The following is a 12,531-nucleotide window of genomic DNA, read 5'->3' on the forward strand; positions in this document are numbered from 1 at the left end:
TCCGAACAAAAATAAAAATACCCCTGACATCCCCTCTGTGCCTGCTTCTAAGCAGCTTAAAACTGTGCCCTCTCGAGCCATCCATTTCACCGCAGGGAAAAAAAGGCCTCTGACTATCCACACGATCAATGCCTCTCATCATCTTATACACCTTATCAGGTCATCTGTCATTCTCCGTCGTTCCAAGGAAAAACGGCCGAGTTTACTCAACCTATTCTCATAAGGCAGGCTCTCCAATAGAGGCAACATTCTTGTAAATCTCCTCTGTACCCTCCCCAAGTCTTTCCTGTAGTGAGGCGGCCAGAACTGAGCAGTGTATTTCAGATGGAGTCTGACCAGGGACCCTTATAGCTGCAACATTACCTTTCGGCTGCTAAACTCAGTCTCACGATTGATGAAGACCAATGCCCCATATGCTACCTTAACTACAGAGACAACCTGCGCCGCAGCGTTGTGTGTCCTATGGACTCGGACCCCAAGATCCCTCCGATCCGCACACTGTCAAGAGTATTACCATTACTACTATATTCTGCCATCTTATTTTGTCCTGCCAATATGAACTACCTCACACTTACCTGGGTTGAAATCCATCTGCCACTTTTCAGCCCACGTTTGCATCATGTGAATGTCCTGCAGTAAACTCTGACAGACGGCAAAATAGGGGGTATTTACAACAGCCCCAACCATTCTATCATCCGCATTTTAATCAACCACACTTCCACATTCTCATCCAGGTCATTTATGATGTCATTAGAAACAGGGATTGTGCCGGAGGATTGGCGTATTGCTCATGTGGTTCCATTGTTTAAAAAGGGTTCTAGAAGTAAGCCTGGCAATTATAGACCTGTCAGTTTGACATCAGTGGTGGGTAAATTAATGGAAAGTATTCTTAGAGATAGTATTTATAATTATCTGGATAGACAGGATCTGATTAGGAGTAGCCAGCATGGATTTGTGCGTGGAAGGTCATGTTTGACAAACCTTATTGAATTTTTTGAAGTAGTTACGAGGAATGTTGACGAGGGTAAGGCAGTGGATGTAGTCTATATGGACTTCAGCAAGGCCTTTGACAAAGTTCCACATGGAAGGTTAGTTAAGAAGGTTCAGTCGTTAGGTATTAGTGCTGGAGTAATAAAATGGATTCAACAGTGGCTAGATGGGAGATGCCAGAGAGTAGTGGTGGATAATTGTTTATCGGGATGGAGGCCGGTGACTAGCGGGGTGCCTCAGGGATCTGTTTTGGGCCCAATGTTGTTTGTAATATACATAAATGATCTGGATGATGGGGTGGTAAATTGGATTAGTAAGTATGCTGATGATACTAAGGTAGGAGGTGTTGTGGATAATGAGGTGGGTTTTCAAAGCTTGCAGGGAGATTTATGCCGGTTAGAAGAATGGGCTGAACGTTGGCAGATGGAGTTTAATGCTGAGAAGTGTGAGGTTCTACATTTTGGCAGGAATAATCCAAATAGAACATACAGGGTAAATGGTAGGGCATTGAGGAATGCAGTGGAACAGAGAGATCTAGGAATAACAGTACATAGTTCCCTGAAGGTGGAGTCTCATGTAGATAGGGTGGTGAAGAAGGCTTTTGGAACGCTGGCCTTTATAAATCAGAGCATTGAGTACAGAAGTTGGGATGTAATGTTAAAATTGTACAAGGCATTGGTAAGGCCAAATTTGGAATATTGTGTACAGTTCTGGTCACCGAATTATAGGAAAGATATCAATAAATTAGAGAGAGTGCAGAGACGATTTACTAGGATGTTACCAGGGTTTCAGCACTTAAGTTACAGAGAAAGGTTGAACAAGTTAGGTCTCTATTCATTGGAGCGTAGAAGGTTGAGGGGGGATTTGATCGAGGTATTTAAAATGTTGAGAGGGATAGATAGAGTTGACGTAAATAGGCTGTTTCCATTGAGAGTAGGGGAGATTCAAACGAGAGGACATGATTTGAGAGTTAGGGGGCAAAAGTTTAAGGGAAACACGAGGGGGTATTTCTTTACTCAGAGAGTGATAGCTGTGTGGAATGAGCTTCCTGTAGAAGTAGTAGAGGCCAGATCAGTTGTGTCATTTAAGGTAAAATTGGATAGGTATATGGATAGGAAAGGAGTGGAGGGTTATGGGCTGAGTGCGGGTAGGTGGGACTAGGTGAGATTAAGAGTTCGGCACGGACTAGGAGGGCCGGAATGGCCTGTTTCCGTGCTGTGATTGTTATATGGTTATATGGTTATATTTATAAAATCAGGAAGAGTAGAGCTCCCAGAACAGATCCCTGAGGAACTCCACTGTTCACCGGCCTCCATGCAGAATATGACCAGTCCACAAGCTCTCTTTGCCTTCTGTGGGCAAGCCAGTTCTGGATCCACAAAGCAATGCCCCCTCGGGCCCCATGCCTCCTTATCTTCTTAATAAGCCTTCCATGGGTAACTTATCAAATTCTCGGTGAAAACAATATACACTACATCTACTGCGCCACCTTCATCAATTTTTTCCAGTCACATCCCGATAAATATTCAATCAGTATCGGAAGGCACGACCTGCCTTTCACAAATCCTTATGACTTACTGATCAGATTAATCATATTATGCCTCTGCAAATGTTCATAAATCCAGCCTCTCAGGATCTTTTCCGTCAGCTGACCAACCACTGAAGTACGATTCATTGGTCTGTAAGTTCCTGGGCTATCTCTACTCCCTTTCAAAAATAAAGGAACAACATCCGCAACCCTCCAATCATCCGGAATCTCTCCCGTCCCCATTGATGGTACAAATGTCATCGCCAGAGGCTCAGCAATCTCCTCGCTCGGATCGCACAGTAGCCTGGTCGTCCTTTCCCGGTGACCCATGCAACCTGATGCTTTCTAAAAGCGACGGCATATCGGCTTTATTAATATCTACATGGTCATGCTTTTCACTCCGCTCTATGTCACCCTGACAATCGGCAGAATCCTTTACCCTAGTGAATACTGAAGCAATGTATTCATTATGTACCTCCGGTTCCATACACATTCTTTCACTTTCACACTTGATTCGTTCTAATCTCTCAAGACTTATCCACTTGTTCTTCACATACTTACAGAATGTCCTGCGATTTACATTAATCCTATCCTCCAAAGCATTCGGTGAGGCCGAATTTGGAGTCTTCTGTGCAGTTTTGGTCACCGAATTACAGGAAGGATATTAAGAAGGTTGAAAGAGTGCAGAGAAGTTTTATAAAGATGTTGCCGGGACTTGAGAAACTGAGTTACAGAGAAAGGTTGGATAGATGAGGACTTCATACCCTGGAGCGCAGAAGAATTAGGGGAGTTTTGATAGAGATGTATAAAATTATTATGGGTATAGATAGAGTGAATGCAAGCAGGCTTTTTTCCCACTGAGTCTACGGGAGAAGAAAAACAGAGGACATGGGTTAAGGGTGAAGGGGGAAATGTTTAAAAGGAACATTAAGGGAACATTGGGGGGGCCTTTTTCACACAGAGTGTAGTGGGAGTGTGGAATGAGTTGCCAGATGAAGTGGTATATGCGGGCTCACTGTTAACATGTAATAAAAAACTTGGACAGCTACATGGATGAGAGCTGTATGGAGGGATACAGCCCAGTTGCTGATGAGTGGGAATAGGCAGAAAAAAATGGTTCGGCACAGCGAGGAAGGGCCAGAAGGCCTGTTTCTATGTTGTAATGTTCCGTGGTTCTATGATTCTATTAGTCCCCCTCCAGTTCAGGTGCGACCCATACCGTCTGAACAGGTCCCTCCTCTCCCTGGAACCATGCCCAATTATCCAGAAACATGAAACCCTCCCTCCTGCACTAACTCCTTAGCCACGTATTTAGCTGCATTGTCTTACTATTTATAGCCTCACTAGCACGTGGCACGGTTCGCAATACTGAAATTGCCACCCTGGAGGTCCTGTCCTTCAACTTTGCACCAAACTACTTAAACTCTCTTTGCAGGACATCGTCCTTTTTCCTATTCACTTCATTGGCCCCTACATGGTCCACGACATCTGTCTGCTCACCCTCACTCTAGAGAATACTGGGAATACTAAGGTGTTAGAGGTTTATGCAGGGGAACGCCTTTAATCTATTAATTAAAATACCATTCGTCTCAAGGTAGTTATGAAAAAGGAGAGGTCCGGTCCTCGGGTTTGGATTCCAAATTGGAACAAGGCCAATTTTACCTTGGATCGGAATGGATCTGAACGTGTGGATTTGGACAAGTTTTTTTCTCTGGCGATGGTGCATTTGATAATTAAGATCCCTAGCGCAGTTTCATCCCAGTGTTCAAGTGAATGGCCTATGCTCTGAATAGTGGGAAGTGTTGAAGGAGAGAAGGACTTTGGTGTGCAAGTCTGTGGTACACACACTGTGAATGGTGAGGAGTGCCAAGGGACTGACACACGTCCCACTCGACACCGACACAGCCTCGCCGTGAAACGTCCATAGTCCGACACACTCTGCATCATAATACTGACGTACTAATTTCGGTCTCCATTACCCGTACCCCTCCCGTCTCCTCATTAACTAACCTCGAGCGTATTCCCACTCCCATATCCTTTCTTGTATAATCTATAACAAGCAGGGGTGGATTAGATCACGGAAAATGACGATTAACAAAGTCACGAAATGATTTTTGTTTCCACAGACGACATGGGAAGTGAACGACCAGCACGGGCTGACCGATCAGACTCAAACATATGGCTAATCTGCGTTTTAACAGCGACCCTCATTATCACGGGTATCTGCTGGAGGATTCATGGTGAGTTTCACACCTATTGCAACGACCAAACCGCAGAGAATAAAAATGGCCACTGTAACAGCGATACATTCCCAACATTACCCCGAATCACCCTTCACTGTGATACCAAGATACCCCTTACTGTAGTACTGACGGGCCACTTATAATTACTACGACACATCACTCACCGTGACCCCGACACAACCTCCAGCAACACATCGCTGAAAGTGATACCGACACACAACTGACAACCATAGAACATTACAGCACAGAAGCAGGCTTTTTGGTTCTTCTTTGCTGTGCTGACCCATCTTTACTGCCTAGTCACACTGACCTGCAGCAAGACCATATCACCTCTCATCCATGTACCAGTCCAAGATTGTCTTAAATGATAAAAGTAAGCCTGCATTCACCAATTCAAATGGCATCTCATTCCACACTCCCACTACTCTCGGTGTGAAGAAGCCCACACAAATGTGCCCTTTAAACTTTTCGCCCTTCACCCTTAACCCATGTCCTTCGTTTCTTTTTTCTCCCCTAAACTCAGTTGAAAAAGCCTGCTTGCATTCACTCTACCTATACACACCATAATGTTATACACCTCTTTCAAATCACCCCTCATTCTTCAACGCTGCAAGGAATAAAGTCCTAACCTATTCAACCTTCCTCTGTAACTCAGTTTCTCAAGTCCCGGCAACATCCTTGTACACCTTCTCTGCACTCTTTCAACCTTATTAATACCTTTCCTCTAAGTAGGTGACCAAAACTAAACGGAACACTCAAAGTCGGCCTCATCAATGTCTTATAAAACCTCGTCATAACATTCCAGCTCTTATACTCAATAATTTGATTTATAAAGGCCAATGTGCAGAAAGTTCTGTTTACGACCCTATCTACCCGTGACGCCACTTTTAGAAAATTATGTATCTGTATTCACAGATCCCTCTGATCTACTGCACTCCTCAGTGTCCTACCATTTACCTTGTATGTTCTATCTAGGTTTTTCCTTCCAAAGTGCAATACCTCACACTTGTCTGCATTAAACTCAATCTTCAATTTGTCATCCCACTTTTCCAGCTAGTCCAATTCCCTCTGCAAGCTTTCAAAATCTTCCTCACTGTCCAATGCACTTCCAATCTTTGCATTATTTGCTGATCCAATTCACCACATTATCATCCAGATCATTGATATAGATGACAAATAACAATGGACCCTGCACTGATCCCTGTGACACACCACTAGTCATAGGCCTCCACTCAGAGAAGCAATCCTCCACTGCCACACTCTGGCTTCTCCCATTGTGTCAATGTCTAATCCAATTTACTACCTCTCCATGTATACCTAACGACTGAATCTTCCTAACTATCCTCCCTTGCGGGACCTTGTCAAAGACCTTACTGAAGTCCATGTAGTCAACATCCACTGCCTTCCCTTCATCTACTTTACTGGTAACCTCCTCGAAAAACTTTAATAGATTGGTTAAGCATGACCTGCTACGCACAAAGCCATGTTTGCTCTGCCTAATAAGTTCCTGCCTGTAGATCATATCTCTTAGTACTCCTTCCAATAAGTTACCTACTACTGACGTCAAACATACCGGCCTACAATTTCCCTGATTACATTTACAGCTATTTAAACAACGGAACAACATGAGCTACCCTCCAATCCTCCGGCACCTCAACCGTGGATATCAACATTTTCAATATATCTGCCAGGGCCCCAGAAATCTCAACACTACTTTCCTTCAAGGTCCAAGGGAATAGTCTGTCTGCTCATGGGAATTTATCTATTCTGGTTTGCTTCAAGTCAGCAAGCCCATACTCCTCTTTAACTGTTGAGGTTCCGTGACCTCACTACTTGTTTGCCTTATTTACTGAGGCTCCTTGCAATTCCTTAGTAAATACAGATGCTAAGAAAACAAACCAATTAAAATCTCACCCATATCCTGTGGTTCCATAAATAGCCGAATGCTCTGTTCTTAAAGAGGACCAATTTTATCCCTCAATTTTATACTCCTCAACCACCTTATTTGCTCCTCGTTGCCTACAACTTTCAAACATCTCTTTATCCTTCTTTATCAGATTTCCAATCCACGCTTTTTCGATCTTTTCTCATTTCTTCAAATTTCCCCTTTTTCCAGTTTTGTTACTCAACCCGAGGAACTGATCTATCTTTATCCATGGCCAAGTTGAAACTAATGGTGTTACGATCACTAGACCCAAGTGTTCCCCTACACACACTCCAGTCACTTGTCCTAACTCGTTTCCTGATTGGAAATCTACTATTGCATCCTATCTTGTTGGTACCTCTAAAAATTGATTTAGAAAACTTTCCTGATCACATTTTACAAACTCTGACCCGTCAGTATGGGAGCCCCAACAATATGTGGAAAATTAAAATCTCTTACTATCACAACTTTATGTTTCCTGAAGTTGTCTGCTATCTCTCTGCAGCTCCAATTCTCGCTGACGATTACGTGTTCTGAAATACAATCCCATTAATGTGGTCATACCATTCCTGTTTCTCAGTTCCAGCCAGATGGCCCTGGTAGACAAGCCCTCTAATCTATCCTGCCTGGGCACTACTGTAAAATTTTCCTTGACCAGCATTTCCAAAATACACCCTTCATCCCTTTGGCTGTACCACCTCTGAAACATCGTATCCCTGGAACATGAAGCTGCTAGTCCTGCCCCTCCTATAGACAAGTTTCACTAATGGCTATGAAGTCATAATTCCATGTGTTAATCCACGCCCTCAGGTCGTCTGTCTTCCTCAAAATACTCCTCGCTTTTAAATAGGCACATCGCAGAAGATTATTACCACCACACACAGCTCTTCTATTTCTGACTTCTCATGAACTTTTAACATCATATATTTTCACCCCCCGCTCCACTATCTGCTCTGGCACTCTGGTTCCCATCCCCTTGCAAATCTAATTTAAACCATCCGCCATTGCACTAGCAAACCTCCCTGCAAGGATATGGGTCCCCCTGTAGTTCAAGTGTAACCCGTCTCTCTTGAACAGGTCCCACCTGCCCAGAGGAGATCCCAAAGATCCAAAAATCTGAAACCGTGCCCCCATACCAGTTCCTCAACCACGTGTTCATCCTCCAGATCATCTTACACTTACCCTCACTGGCACGTGGCACAGGAAGCAATCTTGCGATCACTACTCTTGAGGTCCTGCTTTTTAACCTCCTACCGAACTCTCCATACTCACTCTTCAGGACCTCCTCACTCTTTCTTCCTACGTCATTGGTATCGACGAGAACCATGACATCTGGCTGCTCATCCTCCCATTTCAGAATGCTGTGCACAAGATCAGGGACATCCCTGACCCTGGCACACGGGAGGCAACAAACCATCCGGGGGTCTCTGTCACGACTACAGAACCTCCTGTCTGTACCTCTAACTATCGAGTCCCCTGTCACTATCGCTCTCCTCATCTGCCCCGCTCCCTTCTGCACTGCAGAACCAGACTCAGTGCTAGAGATCCGGCAGCCGCAGCTTATCCCAGGTAAGTCATCCGCCCCAGCAGTATCCAAATCGGGATGCATGTTGTAGAGGGGAATGGCCAAGGGGGATCCCTGCTCTGTCTTCTCTTTTCTCCCTCCCTCGCCTGTCGATAACCCAATTACCTGTCCCCTGCTTCTTTGCCGTAACTACCTCCCTGAAACTACAATCTATAAGCTCTTCCTTCTCGGGAATGATCCCGAGGTCATCCAGCTCCTGCTCCAGTTCCCTAACGCGGTTTGTTAGGAGCTGCAACTGGAAGCACTTCCTGCAGGTGTTGTTGTCGGGGACACCGGAGTTCTCCCTCACTTCCCCCATCCTGCAGAAGAGTATTCCTGCATCCTGCCTGACATGTTCTCTACTCTAAACTAACGAAACAAAACTTACCGAAAACTACATTTGATAAGGTTCCACGCGGTAGGCTTATTCAGAAAGACAGAAGGCATGGGCTCCTGGGAAGTTTGGCCAGGTGGATTCAGAATTGGCTTGCCTGCAGAAAACAGAGTGTCGTGGCAGAGGGAGTACATTCGGATTGGAGGGCTGTGACTAGTGGTGTCCCACAAGGATCGGTTCCGGCACCCCTACTTTTCGTTAATTTTATTAACGACCTGGATGTGGGGGTAGAAGTCATAAGTCGAGGGATAGAGTTTAAGAGTCGCGAGGTAATCATGCAGCTCTGTAATACTGTGGTCAGGCCATACTTGGAGTACTGTGTCCTCTCTGGTCGCCTCACTATAAGAAGGATGTGCATAGGTAAATGTACAGAGGAGATTTACCAGGATGCTGCCTGGTTTTGAGAGTATGCATTATGATCAGAGATTAAGCGAGCTAGGGTTTTACTCTGTGGAGAGAAGGAGGATGAGAGGAGACATGATAGAGGTGTACAAGATAATAAGAGGAATAGATAGAATGGACGGCGCCTCTTCCCCAGGGCACAACTGCTCAGTACAAGAGGACATGGCTTTAAGGTAAGGGGAGGGAAGTTCAAAGGGGATATTAGAGGAAGGTTTTTTACTCACAGCGTTTTTGGTGCCGGGAATGCACTACCTGAGTATGTGATGGAGGGAAATACACCAGTGAAATTTAAGAGAATACTAGACAGGTACATGGGGGAATTTGAAATGAGCGGTTATATGGGATGCAGGGTTTAAGGGTCGGCACAGCATTGTGGGCCGAAGGGCATTGACGTGCTGAACTATTCCATGTTCTATGTTCTGTAAAACAGACACACACCTAACCGTGATAAAAACACGGACCCTACCGTAACAAAATCATGACTTGTCCTGACACCGACACGCCATTCACCATAACATCTGCAATCCTGTCACTTCAGCACGTTCACGACCTTCAACGAGACACATTTACACTGCTAATCGCGAAAAGGGCACACACATGGCAATCACACTGACCGCCACGTACCCCTCACTAACATCGACATGTCCCTGACCGTGTTATTGATAAACTCCTCAAGGCGATCTGAAACACAATCTTCAGAATGACACCGTCACGCTATTCACCGTGACACTGAGGTGCCGTATACCGGGACAACTTCACACTCCTCAACGTGAACCGCTCTGCACCGCATCATCTCAAAGACTCACACGTCACTGTAACACCCTTTAGCAAGACAGTATCGCCCCTCAAAATAACACCGATGCACCTCTCACCGAGGAAATTTCCCGCACCTTGCCCTGACATAGAAAAACTCCTGAACGTGATACCGACTCCTAAATTCACACTGACTCCAACATAGTACTCTCCGTGACACCGTCTAACAGCTCAGCGTGACCCTCTCATACACACCGTGGCCACGACATGTCTCTCACCGTGACAGAGACAAAACCAGACAAGAACGGACACATATACTCTACCACCGTGAAACCACTGGACATTGATATACCCCTCAGCGTGACACAGAAACGCCTCTCACTATGCCCCCAGCACATCCTTCACTGTGACACCCTTCACCGTGACACTGACACAACACTCTCTGTGACCCGTTCGGTAGCGTGACGCTGACTCACGTGTAAACATCCTTTACCATGTCTCTCAGTATCACAGATTCGTCAGTCTAAGATCACCACCGACCGAAACTACCATGAGTTAAATTCATCCCTTCAGTCCAAGCTTTCTGCGCTCAACTCTAATCTGTCCGATCTTAAAAGAATGCACAGAGATCTCCGTCACCAGCTCACTGAGGTGGAGTCGAAGTACAGATCTGTCAACGAAACCAAGGCTCAAATCTGTGAATTGTTGACCAGCAGAAGAGGTGAGGCATCATCCCCCTCTTTCACCCGCTCCTCATCACAGAGCAGGCATGGAGAGAGGAATCGTCACTCTGTGCTTGACATCGGGAGTGGGTGAAGAGATGGTATGGAGGGTGATTCACTCTGTGTTTGACCCGGTGAGTGTGTGATGGGGCTGCGTGAAGACAGTTTCATTCTATCACTGAATCCAGGAGAGTCTGACGAGACGTTGTGGAGGTGGATTCACTCTGTGTCTAACAGCGGGATCGTGTGTTGGGACATTGCTTAGAGCGGTTCACCCCATGTCTGACCCCTGAAGTGTGTTATGGCACCATGGAGGCTGACTTCAGTTTGAATCCATGAGTGTGTGACGGGACAGTACTGCGGGGGCCTCACTCTCTGTCTGATTCCGACAGTGTGTGCTTCTGTCTATGTCCGAATCCCAGAGAGAGGAATGGGACGGAACAGACGGAGCATCACTCTGTGTCTGAATCCGGAAGTGAGCGATGGGACGGTGTGGAGGGAGATTCACTGTGTCTCTGGCCCCGGGAGTGTGCGATGAGAAGGTATTGAGGGAGCAACACTCTGTGCCTGATTCCCGGTGTGCGTCATGGGATGCTAGAGAGAGAGAGCATCAGTGTATGACTCCGGGACTGTGTGAAAGGACAGGGCAGAGGGACGTTCATTCTATGTGACACCGGATTGTGTGAATGAATGTTGTGGAGCGAGTCTGAACCCGTCAGTGTGCCATGGGAGATCGTTGTCGGAACCTCACTTTGTGTGAGAGCACAGCTGAGCGTGATCGGACGGTTGAGAGAGAGCTTCACTCTGTGACTTGCCAGGAGGTGTGTGATGTAAGGAGAGCGTAAGGAGGGAGATTTAGACTATGTTAGGCTCGGGAACGTGTGATGAGAAGGTGTGGAGGGAGATTCGCTCTGTGTCTGACCCCGGGAGTGTGTGACGGGATGGTGTGGAGGAACATTCACTCAGTATCTGACCCGGAGAGTGTGTGATAGGACGGTGTGGAGGCAGATTCCCTCTGTGTCTGACCCTGGATGTGTGCCATTGGATGGTGTGGGGGGAGCTTCGCTCGTTTTCTGACCCCTGTGTAATTTGAAGTTACCGACCTGAAGGAGCATCATACTGTGTCTGACCCCGGGAGTATGTGACAATGGGAAGGAATGGTTGGGGAAGTGTGGATGGAGGCTCACTCTGTGTTTATCGGCAGGATTGCGTGATGGAAGAGCATGAAGTGAGCCTCATTCCATGTTTGACCCAAGGAGTTTTTGACAGTCTGGTGGAGTGACAGATTCAGTCTGAGCCTGACACCGATCGTGTGAATTGGGACAGTGTGAAAGGAGAATCAGTCTGTGTCTGAGACTGGGAGAGTATAATGAGTCCGTGAGACAAGAGCTTCATTCTTCGTCTGCTCCAAGTGTGTGTGACGTGACAGTGTGGATGGAACCAAAATTTGTAGTCTGACCCGTCAGGAATGTGTGTGATTGAATGTCCTGCAGGGACCTTCACTCTATAACTGACTCCGGGTGCCTGTGATGAGACAGTGATGAGGTAGTTTCTTTGCTAATCTTATCTCGGGTGTGTGCGATGGGACGGTGCGGAGAGAGATTCACTCTGTGTCTGACATGGCGACAATGTGATGGGACGGTGTGGAGGGAGTTTCACTCTGTGTCTGACCCCGGGAGTGTGTGATGGGATGGTGTGTAGGAGATTCACTCTTTGTCTGAGCCCGGGAGTGTGTAATGTGACCGTGTGGAGGGAGATTCACTCTGTCTCTGACCCCGTGAGTGTGTGATGGGACAGTGTGGAATGACACAGTGTGTTTGAGATGGGGTGTTATGCAGGGAGCATCACTCTGTGTCTAACCCCAGGAATGAGCATTAGGAGAGTGAGGAGGCAACTTCACTTTGTCTTTAAACCGGAAGTGTCTGATGGGACAGTGCAATACGGAGCTCACACAGGGTGAAACCCCTGGGAGTGTGATGGGACTGTATGGAGCGAGTGTCACTCTGCGTCT

General features: G+C 46.4%; 1 protein-coding gene across 2 annotated transcripts in view; it reads left to right on the forward strand.

The window, feature by feature from the left end:
• LOC140721932 (oxidized low-density lipoprotein receptor 1-like) overlaps positions 1 to 12,531 on the forward strand; it is an 803,232-nt gene that overhangs the window by 16,692 nt on the left and 774,009 nt on the right. Inside the window, exons 4-5 of one of the 2 annotated variants that reach the window (XM_073036752.1) lie at positions 4,645 to 4,758; positions 10,304 to 10,519. The exons of the other annotated variant lie outside the window; for it this stretch is intronic. Of the exons in view, the coding sequence (XP_072892853.1) occupies positions 4,650 to 4,758; positions 10,304 to 10,519 (325 nt within the window). The 5' untranslated portion in view covers positions 4,645 to 4,649. The remainder of the gene's footprint in view (positions 1 to 4,644; positions 4,759 to 10,303; positions 10,520 to 12,531) is intronic. 2 annotated transcript variants of the gene reach the window in all.

Source organism: Hemitrygon akajei, unplaced genomic scaffold (genome assembly GCF_048418815.1).
Source record: "Hemitrygon akajei unplaced genomic scaffold, sHemAka1.3 Scf000065, whole genome shotgun sequence".
Classification (NCBI taxonomy): Eukaryota; Metazoa; Chordata; class Chondrichthyes; order Myliobatiformes; family Dasyatidae; genus Hemitrygon; species Hemitrygon akajei.